Source organism: Sardina pilchardus, chromosome 15, assembly GCF_963854185.1.
Source record: "Sardina pilchardus chromosome 15, fSarPil1.1, whole genome shotgun sequence".
NCBI lineage: Eukaryota > Metazoa > Chordata > Actinopteri > Clupeiformes > Clupeidae > Sardina > Sardina pilchardus.
The window spans coordinates 30731733-30749256 of NC_085008.1; the positions used below are offsets into that span (position 1 = coordinate 30731733).

At 45.8% G+C, this 17524-nt stretch overlaps 1 protein-coding gene across 1 annotated transcript in view; it reads right to left on the bottom strand.

Annotated features, from left to right (window-relative positions):
- kif1aa (kinesin family member 1Aa) overlaps nucleotides 1-17524 on the bottom strand; it is a 67286-nt gene that overhangs the window by 38996 nt on the left and 10766 nt on the right. Inside the window, exons 3-13 of the mRNA XM_062555949.1 lie at nucleotides 11523-11596; nucleotides 10611-10790; nucleotides 9631-9696; nucleotides 9213-9391; nucleotides 5859-5970; nucleotides 5431-5508; nucleotides 4790-4855; nucleotides 4667-4684; nucleotides 4465-4543; nucleotides 3819-3897; nucleotides 1964-2106 (exon numbers count right to left, since the gene is read on the bottom strand). Coding sequence (XP_062411933.1) covers nucleotides 1964-2106; nucleotides 3819-3897; nucleotides 4465-4543; nucleotides 4667-4684; nucleotides 4790-4855; nucleotides 5431-5508; nucleotides 5859-5970; nucleotides 9213-9391; nucleotides 9631-9696; nucleotides 10611-10790; nucleotides 11523-11596 — 1074 coding nt within the window. The remainder of the gene's footprint in view (nucleotides 1-1963; nucleotides 2107-3818; nucleotides 3898-4464; nucleotides 4544-4666; nucleotides 4685-4789; nucleotides 4856-5430; nucleotides 5509-5858; nucleotides 5971-9212; nucleotides 9392-9630; nucleotides 9697-10610; nucleotides 10791-11522; nucleotides 11597-17524) is intronic.

Below are 17524 nucleotides of genomic sequence, written 5' to 3' on the forward strand. Positions count from 1 at the left end.
GGCAGCAGGAGCCAGCTGCCTCCAGGCTCTGCGTCTGCCACTCCGATGCCCAGCTGCAGCGCGCTCTCGCTCTCATAATAGCACAAACAAATCTGTCGAGTCACTCAGAGTGCCGCGCTGACAACGTGAGACTGTTACCACGACAAAAGGGTGTTTCGTGTACATTTTCTGCTACAGTCTCTATTTGGTAGTCACCTGTGATGATTATTAATAATTTCATCTACAATAATCAAGACATGTAATGAGAAATGTCTAGTCATAAGGATCTTTTCTTTGACATGTCTGAGGCTATATTTAATTAAAAATTTAGAATTTTGCAGCACATCACTGAGTGCCCTTTCCTGTGCATTTGCATTCATTTCCTGTTTTAGGAGAGCCACGTGCATGGACATGAGAGTGAGAGAGATGAGAGTCCTGAGAGGCAGAGGTCTTTCTAATGACTTTCAAGATCTCATCCAGGCCAGAGCAAGTACAGTATACGGTATACCGTGCAGAAGACCATGAAACACAGCTCCCAGGTACAGTAGCACAGATCAAGCAGTTCTGCAGCACCAGAGTACACCAAGCACACACTGCAGCCCCACAGTGCGATCAGCCCACAAAAACACCCCAACCCAAAACCCCACAACCACACCCCAAGCCCAGGCCAACAACCAGACCCAAGGCTGTAGAACATCGGACCAGCCTATCTCAAGCTGGGTCATAGTTCTGTCAATCATCAGCACTTTAGCAACACATCTTTCAAAATTCAGAGTCTATGAGTCAAATTTCATGGTTAAATATTCAGTAAATTGGTCTAAATTTGGGTCAGGAATGTGTTGACAGCCTAGGTGTTGGCCCGTCCACCAATGATAGTTCCACCAACCACACTGGCCAGACAAGTCTAGTAACGGGAATCTCAGACAGACAAAACAAAACGATAAAAATATAATCATTTCATTTCCCAAGAGGGACCCTGGTGCTGCAGAGCGTCCAGCAACTGCTAGAGTCAGCCAGTCCTGCAGAGAACTGCAAGAGCATGGAGAGGGGAGCCAAAGAAACACACATGTCAAACCAGCCATCTCAGTGTCTGACCCCCGATATGCTGAGGAAGAGAGAGAGAGAGAGAGAGAGAGAGAGAGAGAAGAAAAAGATGGAGAAAGAGAGAGTGCGAAATAGACATAAATGCAGAGAAGAAGAGTGAATGGTGAAAACAGTGTGATTTAGCATTAGATTACCCTCATGACAGGCACTGTCTGAAACCAGTGAGGCATGCCAAAGTATGACATTTGTGTGTGTGTGTGTGTGTGTGTGTGTGTGTGTGTGTGTGTGTGTGTGTGTGTGTGTGTGCGCTTGCGTGCGTGTGTGAGTGTGTGTGTGTGTGTGTGTGTGTGTGTGTACAGTATGTGTGTGCGCGTGTGTGTGAGAGAGAGTGTGTGTGTCTGTGTGTCACAACATCGAGAGTGAGTGAATGTGTGCATGGAAAGTAAGCAGAGAGAGATGGCTGTGAGCATGTTGTGAAGATGGTGAGAGAGAGAGGGAGGAGGTGAATCACGTGAGATCTGTCCACATTCTGGAGGGCACTTGGCCATTTGTGTTTGTGTACTTCAATGGGTTGTGTGTGTAGTATACCAGTGAGGGCACACATGCAAAATCACCACTCATTTTTCACAAATCTACAGTAAGCATGTGAGAGTCTACAATATATTACAAATACTGTGCACTATGTCAAATCTACACGCCTAGTAAATCTTTTGTGTGAGCACACACACACACACACACACACACACACACACACACACACACACACACACACACACACACACACACACACACACTCAAAGGCTGTTCTGACTGAAGCTCTAAATCTGATTTAGCTAAATGTCAGTGTACATTGACTGATCGGAGATCAGGTAGGTATAGCACCAGCCTCCGGCGTGGCGTGGCGTGGCGTGGCGTGGCGTAGCGGCGGCCGAGCCCTTACTCTCGATGATGTCTCCGAGGCCTTGGGAGCAGAGCAGGTCCCTGAGGCGCGCCACCTCCTCCTTCAGCTCCCGCACCAGACGGTTGTTGGGGTCCTCGTTGATGACGGCGTTGCAACGGATCTGCTTCGCGCGGTCAGCGTACCTGAGTTAGACAAAGAGGAGCAACGTTATTCAGCAGAATGTCAGCAAAAAAAACGCCCTAAAAACTACAGGGTCCCAGGTCACATTCAGTTTTTCATTTAATCTTGTCATTTTCGCACTGGATAAAAAAGTGTCTGTTATTGCACTCGGGTTTGGTCCTGTTTAACGGACCAAGTGTGGAGGCCATCGAAACGCCACAGCATGAGTTCCATAGTATGTGTCATAATAGTATGTTAGATCGTTTGCATCTAACAGTGTGTGTGAACCTCGAGGGTTACATAACATTCTAAAAATATACCCTAGTTGGGTATGGATTAGTAAGGTATAAATCTGAAAGGTGTGGAGCTCACAGATAAGTCTATGTGAAGGGATTAAAAATGAGCCGCCATGTTCTTCCCTCCATGTTATCTATCATTGAGGGAGAGGGGTCATGCATCTGTTACATGATGTTATACAGCTGTTTTCCACAGCAAAAAAACTAAACATCAGGTTTCGCTTGAAGGCTACTGTATTTCACTTGCATTTGGCGAGGTGAGTGGGTGCCTATTTTAAATCCTGTACCAAGTGACGACGCTATAAACAACTTTGGCGTTTTTACGTCACTTACGACTTAGTGTGGCTTTGTATTGCCAGTGCGAATGCAAATGAAAAATAGGTATTGAGGGAGAGCAGTCAGTAAAGCTGATCTAGAAGTGGACTGTTCCTATCATCACTAAGTTCCTATCGCCTAACTACTTGGTCCGAAAGAGACTCATGTCAATCACAAGGTGTTTGGAACATAGAACATTTCGGAACATAGAACATTTCGGAATGTTCTACATCGCACATCATCACACCCTTCGTGGCTCACTGGCCACGTTACATAAGTGGAGGTGAACTGACAGGACCCTATAGTGGAGCTGTGAGAGCAGGCTCATTAGCACATGTGCATTCACTGCTGCACACATTGCTAGCAGCTCCAGCTCTCCCATTTACACCCAGCTCATGTCTCCAAAGACAGCACTTAGACTCAGACAAGCCTGCTAATCAGTGAGTGGAGTTCAAACAAACTCTGCATCTCATTGGCACATCAGCCTTCTTTTCAGCAGCTCCCGACGCAGTGCCGTTGGGGTGTGTGTGTAAGTGTGTGTGTGTGTGTGTGTGTGTGTGTGTGTGTGTGTGTGTGTGTGCTAGTGTGTGTGTGTGTGTGCGTGTGTGTGTGTGTTTGAAGAGTGATTCCACTGCAGGTGCAGGACAAAGACGGAGCGACAGCAACCTGATCTGCCGTTAGGTAACACTCCCCTCCGTCCTCCGTTTCCACTCGCTCATACTGTAGCAGCTTAAAGGTGAGGCCAGGAAACTGCAGCAATGCAGTGGCTCCCTAAGAACTCACCATCTCTCCAATATATCTATAATCCCCAGTCTGTATCCTTTCTTTTTCAACATCAATCTGTGTTCCTATGTTTTTTGCAGATGGTTGACAGAAGTAAAAAAAGCAACTGTGTACCATAATGTGGACACAATAAACAAGCTAATTTTTTCTACTCTCAAGATAATTTAGGAATGACCATTTCTGGTCATGTTTTGTTATTTGACCCAGATCTTTCATTCTGTCCATCAGACCTTGATTTCAGTAAATCGGCTAGACAAAAGCCTATCAGTGATGCCCACTCCATAACGCTGCTCCACCGAATGCGACTAACGAGTGATGCTGTGCTGTAGCCTGCGAGGTACCTGAGGGTGCTGAGGGTCTCGTCGTAGTTGATGTCGGCAGGGCTGAGGGCGGCCACCATGGCCGTGCGAGAGTTGCCACCTGGAGCAGAGAAGAAACAGCTCATTCTAAATAATAATGCCATGATATTAGAAATGTGCAGTTTAATGTCACGTAGACCACAAGCAAATAAGAGGAGGGACACAGAGTGCTGACATCTGGAAACCGAAGCCAGTCAACTCCTAACTGGATTTATGGTAAACTTCAGTGGGCACTGGGTAGTTTAGGTCAAGTATATTTTTTAACATGCTGGTCCAACCCAATTTGGATTATGCCCGTCAGCTCAGTCTGGAAACCTGCATATCTATCTCCTCTGTTCCGTGCCAGAAGCTTTGGCTCCAATCAGAAAGTAGCTTATCCAAAAGACGCACCGGATCGTTGGTCTGATTGGTTGAAGGACTATCCAAGCGTACTGAGTCATTTGAACGATGCAAATTGATCACGCCTCTTGTGCAGTAGAAACAAAGCGCAGAGCTTGAGCTTAGATTGAGCTTAGTATGGTGATAGCCAGACTATGGGCATGGGGTAGTTTAGGTCAAGGATATTTTTTTAACATGCTGGTCCAACCCAACAGGTGCTGAATGACCAGCTGGACAGGTGAGTCCATACCCAGGTTCTCCCTCAGTAGCCAGGTCAGCACGGAGTCTCTGTAGGGGATGTGGCTCTCCACCTTCTTCTTCTTCTTGTTCTAGATAACGAATGCCATTGATATCACATCATCTTCACACACCAAAACACCTCAAAAGGAATACATACAGTATGTAAGCTATCAAGAGAATTTTCTGTGGAATTTTGTGGAATTTGCACTCACTTTGTTTGTTCCAGAGTCCTGAGGGTGAAACCAGAAATAAAGTCATATGTCTGTACGTGTTTCAGGTTAAAAATTAATATCATGAGAGAACAAACACATTATATTAGATTTGTTGGGCCTTACCACCTCTGCCAAGGCTGATATGACCTTCCCCAAAGTGGTGAGGGATTTGTTGATATTTGCTCCTTCCTGAAATAGAATGAGCATTTTTAGTGACAACAAGGGACAAAGTAATAAAACCTCTGACTAATGACTCTGTCTCCAGGTTATACTGTATACTGAATAAATAGCACAGTATGCATTTAGTCTTACGTAAATACATACTGTATACCTTACAATTGTGAACAAAACCATGAGACTGAAGAATAATTAAGTTGTTCCCTGCATTCCACTATCATTCTATTTTATTTATTCTATTTATCCATTATATTGATTCTAACAGTGCAGTCTGTCACACAGTCTGCCACAAGATGACACAGAAAGGGGAAGAGAGGGAAGAGAAATCTGTGAGGAAGGAGGTGTGTGTGTGTGTGTGTGTGTGTGTGTGTGTGTGTGTGTGTGTGTGTGTGTGTGAGTGTGTGTGAGAGAGAGAGAGAGAGAGTGTGTGTGTGTACAGTATGTGCATGCGTGTGTGTGTGTGTGTGTGTGTGTGTGTGTAAAGTATGTGTGTGTGCATGCGTGTGTGCGTGCGTGTGTGTGTGTGCATGCGCGCGTGTGTGTGTACAGTATATGCATGCGCGCGCGTGTGTGTGTGAATGTCTCACCTTCAGTCTGGTGCCTTTGGCCCCCGTGGAGTCGGCCCTCTCGCTGCCGGCCAGATCCACGAGGCTGATTTTGCTGACCTGCGAGACAGAGCAGCGACGCGCAAAAGGCTGAATCAATCCCCCCGCGGCTGACAGGCTTCAGCAAGCGCTCCCTCCCTCCATCCCCTGCCTTCCACTATGCTTACAAATGATGCCCTCCCCAATGTCAAAGCACATTAAGTGCAACTACTGGAGCCTCGCCCAAGGAGGGAGCAGAGCAAGTCTGCGTCACGTGGCTGGTGTCAAAACGACCCCCTAGCCGTCTCCGCCTGAAGGACCACTGACTGTTAGTCTGAGGAGGTCAGCGTGATTGAATGAGGTCAGCACATGTGGTGACTGGACACCACTGCCGCCTCCACCATAAATACCCCCCCCCCCTGTGGCAGTACCTTCTCAGAGGTGTTTTCGGTCCCGGAGTCATGGCGCTTTTGGGTGAAGATGATGTTGAAGACAGCGTGCGACCGGCTGCTCGTCTCGTTCATGTTGGTGGCAGCCACAGTCCTGCCGGGCGAACAGGAGTGAGAGCGAGGGAGAGAGAAGAGGGGAGGGAGGGAAGAGAGAGAGAGGGAGGGAGAGAGGGATGTGAAAGAGAGAAGTGAAGAACAGCAGCCAAACGATGACAAGGTGCTGATGGACAGAAAATAATACCCCAAACTCCCGAGAGCCATGCCAGCCACAGCTGCACACTGAACCCTGCGCCCCATGTCATTCAGGCTACACACATCTCAAGCTAATGCGCGTGTGCCTGCACTCGTTAGCCTCCATGTGAAGCACTGAGGTATTGTCTCAGCACACGGTTCATTCATTAGCGCGCATTAGCCTGCACTGCAGGCAGTTCAAGGTGTAACATGGAGCACAAGCCATCATAAACATCCTGTCTGTGAGTCAGTGAACCTGCTCCTTGTTTACTGCTGAAATATGGGAGCTCATTTTTCTTCCATTTTTCTAATTAGCACTCTGCGAATGAGCGATGATTTACAAGCAAGTAATTGACTTATTTTCAGCAAGTGAAAACAACTGAACCAATACTCTATTACTGTGTAGTGTAAGATGGGGGATTTATATGGACGATGCAGGAAGTGTGTGTGTGTATGGGGGTGGGGGAGGGCAGTCCCATTTTCTTAATGCTTGAGGAAGTGAGACATAAATTAGATGCTGTCTCCTTGCACTGCAACGCTCCATTCACAGCTACTTGGCTGTTTTGCCAATGACTGGCTACTGAAGCATAATTGCATGGTGGGTTTGGAGAGAGAGGCTAATATGTGTAATCTAGTGGCAGGGGAAAGTGGGAAATATGGGGTTCCTCTTAGCTAATGTGTCTACTACTAGGATCAATAGTACACAAACACAGCATTGGGTCATCAACATAATTACACCATTAGTTACTCTGTTTGCTTGCAAGATAAGCAAATATAAATCACTGCATTTCTATAGCTAAAACTACAGCAAAAAGTTGAGTTAGTCTACATACTGTACATTTGTATTGTTTATTGTTTGCATGGATTGTTACGGACACACCTAAAACTCAGCAACACAAAACGATTTCTCTCACAGAATAACAAGCACAGTGGAGCGCCAGTAACATCACCAACTGACAATCGGCCTTCTAAGTTTGAATCCAAAACACACTGTTGTGAGTCCATACTGCTTTGGATAAAAGCATCTGCTACATACAAGTCAACTTTAACTTTAACCTACTACACACTATATACAGTGCTTGAAGTGGGAAAAAATAAGTGCAGGAACTCTGATTTTCCGACATTTGTGCGGTGAAAAAAAAATCAAGTCTTTAGGATGTGTTGGTTCAAAAACTATTTTGATTTAATCATTCTTTCAAGCAATAACCTATAGGCCTAGGCTACTTTTTTCTAATTCACAAATGGAATACTGAAAAACCATTAAAACTACATGAACCAGACCAGTGTGATAGCCTACTTGTAGGCCTAACAATAGACTGGGCTGAAGGCCCTAGAACCTTAAAGCAACATCAAAGAGTTTTTTGTACCTTAATATAATGTTTCCAAAATTATTTCAGCAGTTCATCAACTCATAACAGGGTGAACAGCACTTCTGCATTCACTTCGCGGCCCTCTATCGACTATAACCGCACTATAACTGTAGCGTACCTGTGGTTTGATGAAATGAGATCTCAGAAACCACAAATTTGACTTGCTTTGATGTCGCAATACATCATACTGTCATAAAATCATGCAACATGCTCTATCTTGTCTGTGGACATCGTTATTTGGTGGATAAACAAATAGCGTGCGTGCAAAAGAGGAAAAGTGCTTTAGTGTTGAACCTTTGTGCTAAAGGCCCAGACGAAGAAAACTGTGAAATAGGCTCTAGCCTACTTGTTACATTGATTTGATTAACAGTATTAACAACTGGCCATGCAAGAACAGAGATTCAAGGTCAAAAGTCAGAACAAGAGAGTATGTGACTGTAAGTGTTATTTCTATTGGTATTTTGGGTCCTGAAATGGCATATCAAGCATCTGCCATGGCTATATGACAAATGACAAAATACAGAAATTTGATGGATCAGTAGGATCTCTGTTTATTTTGATATGTAGTTTGCCATAGGGTAGGTGCGAAAACGTGAGATATTTCACAAAGAAGAATGGGTAAGACGCAGAACTGAATGTGACATTCATATTTGTATGTAACTGCAATTTTCAACGCTAATTATCTCGCGAACCGTTCGTCATAGAAACGAGCGGATAGCGCCATTGGAAAGGTCAGGTTCTGCAGTTTCATATGATATGCCTGTTATTTCTGAGCGAAACATTGCGCAGCAATATGACCGAGAAGAAAGGGTGCGGCCGCGGCCGCATGGTGCGTCTCTCGAAGAAGGCAGAGAGGGTCGGCCGGCGGCCCAATGGTAATCTTCTCGCGGCCCGGTACCGGTAGATAGGGCACTGTCGTGGCTCGTGGGTAATGTAGTCTTTCATCGGTCTTGTGATATTATCTATTATCTCGGGCCACTGTCGCTGCATCGGATCAGTTTCAGTAGTCTAAGTACCGGAACGCAGAAAAAAGTGTCGGAACCCAAAATACGAAAATACAAAAGTTCCGGAACTGCGTTCCGCTGCGTTCCAGCCCACTTCAAGCACTGACTATATATAGTATATTTACTTTTGGCTCAACAGCACCTCCATGTTAAGTGTGTTTACATAGTTTGGTTAAATTGATGGCCACATTGAATGCAGTCTCATTTTTAATTAGGACAGACAACAATGCCAATAATGTTGTGCAATGTCCTAGTTGGCACCATGATCAGTTCTCTTCACATTTGATGTCTTAGTCATCAAAATTCCGTGACCGGTCAATGCCAAACGGATAAAGGGAATGTTCGGCAGTCTTTAATTGGTTGATACATTCACTCTAGTCGAAATATGTTAAACATGACACAGAGGGCAGACAATCAGACTGTTGTCATTCATACAAACATACTGTATGGGAATGTGGCTTGCCATTCTGTTTCTAATCAGATGCTGGGCAACAGACAACTCAATATGTGTCTGTTCCCAAGGGGCCCTGACAACCAAACCCCTTAATTAAGGCTTGGGAATCCAACAGAGACCATTCTAGTGTCAATCACATCTCCTAATGGCCGCAAGACTCTTCACTGCAGTGAAAGGGGAACACAAAGTCCAGATCTTCTCGTACCCTCACATTCAAGCACATATCCGCTCGTGAAATGGGGGGGCCATTTTAAAGCCGCCTGTGCTATATACGCACCTAGCTTTGTTTCCTGAGTCCATCAGGTCTTGGATGTCGTTGTAGGAGGTGACGGCCAGCTTGGACAGGTCCTCCACATACGGGCCGAGAAGGGGGTGCTCTCTCACCCGCAGGTTCCCCTTGTTCTTGGGGTTCAGCAGGTCACGCACACGCTCACAGTAGATCTCCATGTAGCTCACCTAATCAGGAAATGGGTCACACAGGAGTGTAGGAAAGGAATATAATGTCCGCAACACTGATAATTGCCTACTGGGTCTTCATCAGGCAAAAAAAACAAATGGAACCACAGTGATTAGTGTTGTGTTCATCTGAACATCTGCATAGAGAGGGTCTCAGTGAGGCCCTGACGCTGCTCATACATAACAGCTGGATAGATTCAGACAGACTGCGACGGCGAGAACGAGACTGGGACACTCACCTCCACGGAGTAGGCCATGCTGTTGTCATTGTTGTCATTAATCTTGGTGAACAAGTCTTCGCACAGCTGGCGGGTGACACACAGACAGAGGAGCAGAGAGATAGAGTGAGAGAGAGAGAGGGAGACAAAGAGAGAAAGTGGGATGAGGTAAAAAGGAAAATAGAGACAGATAATGGGGAATAGAGAGAGAGAAAGAGAGAGAGAGCACTCATTATAGCATTGCAACATAACTGGTAATTGAAGTTGACCATGTTGTGCAAATCCTACATGCATGGCCTACTGTTTGTCCACCTCTCTGTAATCTTCATTGATTGAATGCTGCTGATACATTCCCCTTTCAGACCCATGCTTGCACTCCCTCTCTACTCACAAGGAAATAATTCTAATGGCTTTCAGATACTCCTGCTTGCATGGTGACAAACAAGACGGGCCACAGATAAGGAGGGCAAACACACGGCTGATTGGTTGTGTACATACTACAGACAGAGCATGGTGCCACGGCAGCCATACTGTCTGGGAACAGACTCATCAACATCACATTGACCAGATGGGTCACAGGCAATGATCTGTGTGTGTGTGTGTGTGTGTGTGTGTGCCAGTGTGTGTGTTAAAGGGCAAGGACAAAAAGTTTTGCTTTCTGGTTTCAGTGGAAGGATACAATCAAATCAAGTAATTGATGTTGTGCAAAGTTAATGACCAGACCCAGATGCAAGGTCCAAATTAGAGTGTAGATCACAGACCAAGATGTGTCTACATGGAGATAATCCTATTTATAATAGTACAAAATGTGATCTACTGCTGGGTGTTCGTCTGGGTAGGATGTTTTGTTTGGCAAATATATGTGTGCTTACTCAGACTCACTGGACCATAGTGCTATGCCTTTATGGTGCCTCTCCCCTAGTGAGAGTGAATCCTATGTGCCTTGTGTGTCTGTGCAGGTACGTGTTGTATCAATAGGATTGTATGTGCAGTCTCTGTACCAGAGGGATGATGCCTTGCTGGTCCGTCTCTTGTCTCCCCATCATGGTGTAGGACTTGCCGGCTCCCGTCTGGCCGTAAGCGAAGATGCAGACGTTGTAGCCCTCAAAGGCGTGGAGCAGCATCTCCTCCCCGATGTCTCGGTACACCTGCTTCTGGGACGCATAGTTGATGTCCTCTGGCTGCAGACAATACAACAGCAAGGCGCACATCACTACCCACAATGCACTGTGCCAGTGAATCATTCATGTTTGACTCCAGATCCAAGTTCATTTTCATGCAAAGAATTAGGCCGCCACCACCACCTAAGGATTTGATCTGTGTCTGGTGTTCAGAAAAGCGTCCTCCTCATCCTAGGAGTCCTGTCTTACAGCACAATGGCTGCTTAGCTACCCTGATGGTGTAAGCGGGTGACATATGAAGCTCTGTGTCTCATGCTGTATGGTAATGAGCTGTGAGAAATTGATTTTCACACTCAAATGGCAGTTCTTAACAGGAATCTGACTCAGTGGGTTACAGCTATGCACAGTTCCACGTGTTAATCATGAGCTGAGCCGTTCTCACTTGGTTCTCAATTCAAAGCTAATGAGCTGCCTATGTGAATCAGATATTTACATACTTTAGAAGCTACTGCTGGGACAATATAACTTGCCATGGCCTGAGAGGTTTCACGTCTGATCTTAAAGTGGCTCTTCTGACTAAAGTGGTGTGTGCAATTCACACATTTTCAACAGTTCCATAACAAAAGCAGCATGGACTACTGATGAAATGTGTTGCCAACAGCAGACAGACATCACTGACAGGCATTGTAGATGAAGGCAAAATGTGCACCGTATAGTCTTAGGCTCCACATTTATTCCATATAGATGATAAACCAGATTTGTTGTCAGAGGTGTTTCATTTCTCTTACTCACCGTTGTATGGGACCAGTAGGAGTAATCAAAGTTGAAGCTCTTATTCTCTTTTGGAGCTTTGGGATTGAGGATCGCTGAAACACAGAGACAAAACGACAGGAAAAAGGGCCGGGGTTAGACAGCGTACGTAAGTGTGCATCGACAAGTGCCACGCTGGACACCAGATCCCTGACGGTCAGCCACGCACACATGTACACACACTCACACAGAAGCGGACACAAACTCACACACATACACACACACACACACACACACACAAAGAAACCAGGAAGCGCTGAGTCACAAGCCTCCCCTCCCAGAAACACTTTAGACAAATTACGGGCGGCCAGGCAGCTGCCACCACACTGCTGCAGCTTTGGACGAGCGGCCTGCGCTTCCCAATGAGGGGGGAGCCTGTCTCGGGAGAGTGAGAATTAGAGCGGCCACTGATTAGATCTATGATGGGGGGGGGGGGGGGTACGCTGGTGAGGCACGGCGAGAGCCACGTCACCTGATTGAAATGAAACGCAGGAGAGACAGGTCAGGGGGGTGAGCTCATTACCCTCGCACTGAGCTAAGTGCTATTGATGACGCATACATGCAGCACAGACAGTATCCTCAGGCTTCAGTGTTATTAAAGTGCTGACAGAACAGTCTTCATTACTGGCCTTCCCCACAGATTTACATTCTAATCACATCATCTACATAAGCTAAATTACAGGCACTCTGCATGCTTCACAATTTTTGGAAGGAACTGTAACGGCCATTACGGGAATGTCTGCCCCTTCTTCAATTAGATGAGCTCACAGTCCACTAAACGGCTCAACAAAACGCAACAAAATAACATTGTATTCATAATGGCTTGGATAAGACGCAGTAAGGCTGACTGGCCTCATTTAGTGAAGATATCTAAATTAATCTGAGCTAAATTAGGCATGTGTTTTTTTTCATCCTCTGACTCCTGTATTGTGTTCCTCGGGGTTTGTTTGGAAGGATCCAAAGTCACCTCCCCTTTGGCCAGAGAGCGCTGCAGTGAGTAGAGTATAAATCAGCCAACGCCGTGAGAGAGAGAGAGAGTGTAAACCTCACATCGCCTGATAGAAACACAAGCCACCCACATTCCTCAGCTCCTCCATTTAACATTGCCATCTCATTAACATCACAAAAAGATCTGGAAGACGACTGTATTAGAGTGTGACTCGACAGCGAGACGACTTCTGAGGAACGCTGAGTACTGAGGCTGAGTAAGCTTCTCCGTCTCCTGTCCTCACGAGGTGCTCAAGGACAGCCAGAGCCACATCACCAACGCCCGGCCAGCAAATCAAGGGAGGCAAAAATGGCTGTGGTAGACAACAGACCAAAGGAGTCATTACTCGCCTTCTTTTGACATAGAAAGGAGATCTAGCAACACTAATACCACTTCCTTCTTCAGCAGTCTCATCCACTTATTTATTCAATATTTCATTACCACTTTTGTTAACACGAGTACAGTCACAGTGAATGGGTTGCTTCCATTCACTTGTGTTAACTGGGTCTCTTTGAAAGCAGGGTACATGCTACATGATTCAACAACCTAGAAACAAATGCGCCTTTAAAAGGGGCCTGCCTCTCGTCTCATCTCGTCTCATTGTCTCGTCTCATCTCGTCTCTTCTCCTCTCCTCTCCTCTCCTCTCCTCTTCTCCCTCTCCTCTCCTCTCCTCTCCTCTCCTCTCCTCTCCTCTCCTCTCCTCTCCTCTCTGTTGGCTCTCACTCCTCCACCTCCAACACACCCGAGCGTCTCCGCCGTGACGTCAGCAGGCCGACACTCATCCCATGGCACCCTCTCTCTCTCTCCTGCACTCCCACACCGTCGCTATAGATGCCCTCCTGCCTGCACGCCCGGTGACGTGGCACAGGGACCAAGCAGACAGGCCCTACTTCTGGATGATGGTACCGTCAGGAGAGGCACACAGTTACTCACACTACTACACTGTACTCACACTACTACACTCTGCTAATGGGGACGACCTGTCAGTGTGTATCCCACTAGCAGTTGGGTTGCGCTGCAGACATACTGTATACACAAATGCCATCCAACTGCTTATTCTTAAAATCAATAGTGTCTCAGTCAGAGCTGTTCAAACTGTAAGCATGAGCCACCACCTGGTTGTTGTTACATCATGCTGTGTATTTTACTACTTTATGACTGCAGTTAATTTCCTTTGAATTACATAGATAAGTGATTCCGTTTCTGGTAAACAGAAATCAAGTACCTGAATCTCTTAATGAACACATCTACAGCTAATGACTTTCAGTGATGCGTCCTTGTAGCATTGCAAGTCTCTAAAAGAGCAAATCCTTGAGAGTAAATGATGCACTGAATACGTGACTAATTGTTAATAAACACTCTCGACGACAACTGGCAGTTGTACACAGTTGTACACAGTGTGTGGCCTGTGGTGGCCTGAAATGACTCCTTGCAAAATGGTGTAAACAGAGATTAGATTTTCAATTAAGTCTTCTATTAGAGGAGAATGAGACCAAAACTCAGTCCTCAATCTGTGGATGCAGCTGGAGCAGTGAGGAAAAAGCGGACACAAATGCCCTGTGCTGCCAGCACATGATAAAGGAGTAAGCTCATTTGGAGAGAGCGCAGCGTTCCGTGGAGGGATTGGTCATCATACCCTGAGGGAATGTCCGCCCAAGGAAGCAGAGGCTAATGGGACCAGGATGACAAGAGCTAAAGCACAAAAAATCTCTCTCTCTCTCTTTCTCTCTTTCTCTCTCTCTCTCTCTCTCTCTCTCTCTCTCCCTTTTGCATTACATTAGCTGTTGAGAAGCTCAGCTTTAATCCAGTGAAGGCACGCACACAGCCAAGAAGAGAGAGAAAGAAGATGAAATAGAGACAGGTAAGGCAAGACGACTAACAGTGAAAGAGACAGCCATAGAGGGAGGCCGTCACACAGGCAAAGAGCATCAGTGATGGGAAGAGGGAAGTGGGAATGAACAAAAAGAGACAAACATCTTGAATGTTGTGGAACACTGATCACACTGATGAGCAACAACTCCAGACTGAATCCCACTCACACAGAAATAGAATTCCAACCATTGCAAATTCCCATCGCGAGTGAGATTTCACAGGAACAGGTCCCAAAACACAAATAGAAAATAGAGGTTTCAGGCGGTTCTCCTCTCACTACGGCGAGACACATTTCAGTGCCCTTAAGAGGAGCGTTCACGGGGGCAATCTTACACTGATCAATAGTGGGAAATTAGATATCTGCCCAGCCAAAGGTGCCTTTGGTTTCCCTGGGGACACAGAACAAATGAGCATTTCCTGCGCAGCTTTTCCGACGAGGGAGGCCAGGCAAAAAACGGATGTCTGGTAAGAGATGGCTAAACCATCTGTCCAAAACACCAAAAAAAACTACAACTATATTATTCATCATATTAATGTGAAATTTGTCTTTTCTTTTGTGGGGATCAAAGTGAGCTGTTGACCCATCTGTCAATTCAATGTATTTAGCTTAAAAGGCCAAAAGTCATCTAATTCATTTTAAACAAATCTCAAACACCACAACACATTGCAGTTTTTTTGTGTTTTCAATAAAACTGTCCATTTTGTAAACACTTAAACTGCCATTTTTGGTCTTTGGCTGCCATTTTGTGTGTGTGTGCAGTAGGTCCCTCTTGTTTATTGATTAATGAGAAAGGGCAGGGTGCTAAGGTAAGTCCTTACAGGGCGCTGGATTGACAGGCCTTCTGTAAAACACTTACTGCTTTTAGACCATGCAATGTAGGCCATCTGAGTCAGCTTTCACCCCCGTTCCTCCCCAAACATGAAACACAATGTTCCCTAATGCAAGTGAAAAACTTCACAGTCGTCCCTACCAGATGTCTTACTCACACACACACACCCACAGAAAAAGCAAACTACTGCATTGAAATACTAAGGTGCAACTACTGTCAGAGACACACACACACTCAAACTAAGTAATACACAGAAACTCATCCACAAACTGACACACACACACAGACACAGACACAGACACAGACACAGACACAGACACACACACACACACACACACACACACACACACACACACACACACACACACACACGCTGTAGAGTGGGCAGAATCGTCATGTTTCCTCCCTCCCCTCTTTAGCACCTCTCTCCTCTGAGACTCCTGTGTGCTCCAACATCACCAGGGACAACCTCCCATCCTTCCCCACCCCACCCCACCCCACCCCGATCTCTCCCTGCGCTCGCTTGCTCAGTGACTCATTCACCGTTCATCACATCCGCAGGCTGTGAGGCTGGCACGACATCCCAGAGACCAAGAGAGTAGGACGCTACTGAGGGGTCAGTCAAATCACCCGCCTCTCAGTGCACCAAACAATAACAGACCAGACCAGGCGGGGAACACAGGGCAGCACAGAGCACACCTCATGTTGTCCAGACCAGCGTGAACACAGATCAACTGAAAAACAATGCCACATCTGTCACATATGATGAAAATGTACATTCAGCTAAAAATGCACCGAGCATCTTGTGCAAAAAGCACATAATCTGTTGAAGAGGCAGATGTGATGCAACTATGCCAAAGGACCTCTGCGATCTAAGTCAACTAGTCCCGGTGCTTACCTCATCTATTCATATATGGACAGAGCCTTAAAGCCATCTGTGCATAAAACATACATCATGCCAAGAGCTGCATTACATAAGTCTACATCTCCGCTGCCTACAATGCCTCTCTATGCATGAATGGGAACATCTCTAAACGGCAGCTACCATCATGGCCTATGGCCACTCCATTAACAGCAGACAGTGTATAGGCAGTGCGCTTGTCTGGTTTTTCACAGATAGAGAGGAAGAGAGAGAGGGCGTTGCATTGAGTGCAGGGTGTGCTGAGAGGCAGTAGCCTAGTGTGGCAGTGTGTAAGAATAGACCTGAACTGCCCTAGGGAGTCCCACACTCAGCCTCCTGCATGCCCCGCTATGTTTCGTAAGCACTGTCAGCAGCCTGCAGCAAAACCGGTGTGACTGTGTTTGTGTGTGTGTGTGGCTTGAGTTTGTGTTTGTGTTTGTGTTTGTGCATGTGCATGTGTGTGCATGTGCATGTGCAAGCTAGCTGGTGCGTTTGTGTGTGCTTGCCAAATATTTCATAACCACTGTCTGTGGTATGGTATATTGGCAGGTATGCATATGCGTATCTATGTATTTGTGTGTGTGTGTGTGTGTGTGTGTGTGTGTGTGTGTGTGTGTGTGTGTATGCGTGTGTTCTGTGCCACAATTCTTTACACTCTTTTTCTCACATATGCTGTCATGAAAAAAGAGCTACCGTAGTTATGGATGTGTCCATACAAATATTAACGCTAACAGTCGAGATGGGAACAAGCAATTCATTCCAAGCTGGGCAAACAATCCAAAATGCTGTTCTGCTTCATTACAGATCTTGATTGATAATAAAACAATACATTCATGGGCTCATTTAATACATGACAGCTGTTTGTGTTGCTGCGTACTGTATGTTTGCCAGCTCCAAACACCAACACAGACTTCCTGTTCCCAGAGGAAATGCAATGCAGAATGTCAATCAGAAAATAAATGGGGCATTTTTGGGGCATTTGAAAAGTGTCATATTTCCTATGATTTTCAAGCGGTGTGCTTACAGTGGATATCACTGTGTCAAAATACATGTTTAGAAATGTATGCATCATGTATGGGGTCATGATGCAGCCTGCCCTGCCTTCAAAACTGCCTTTCATAACTATGCTATAATCAATTTACCGGTAAATAAAATGACAGCAGCGCTTGGCTGCAAAAGTAAACAATGTTTCTCGGCTGTCAGGGTGCGTTCGTAAATTCAGTCTGACACTCAATGCACCCACAACATGCACAGGAATTCCTACGTTGACAGCAGTAATCCCAATGTTAAAGCCTTATGTTAACCATGTCTCTGTTTCTGAAACACAACATTTATGAAAACCGACAGTTCTGGTCAGAGTGGACTGACAAGTTGGAGTGGTCTGACAAGTAA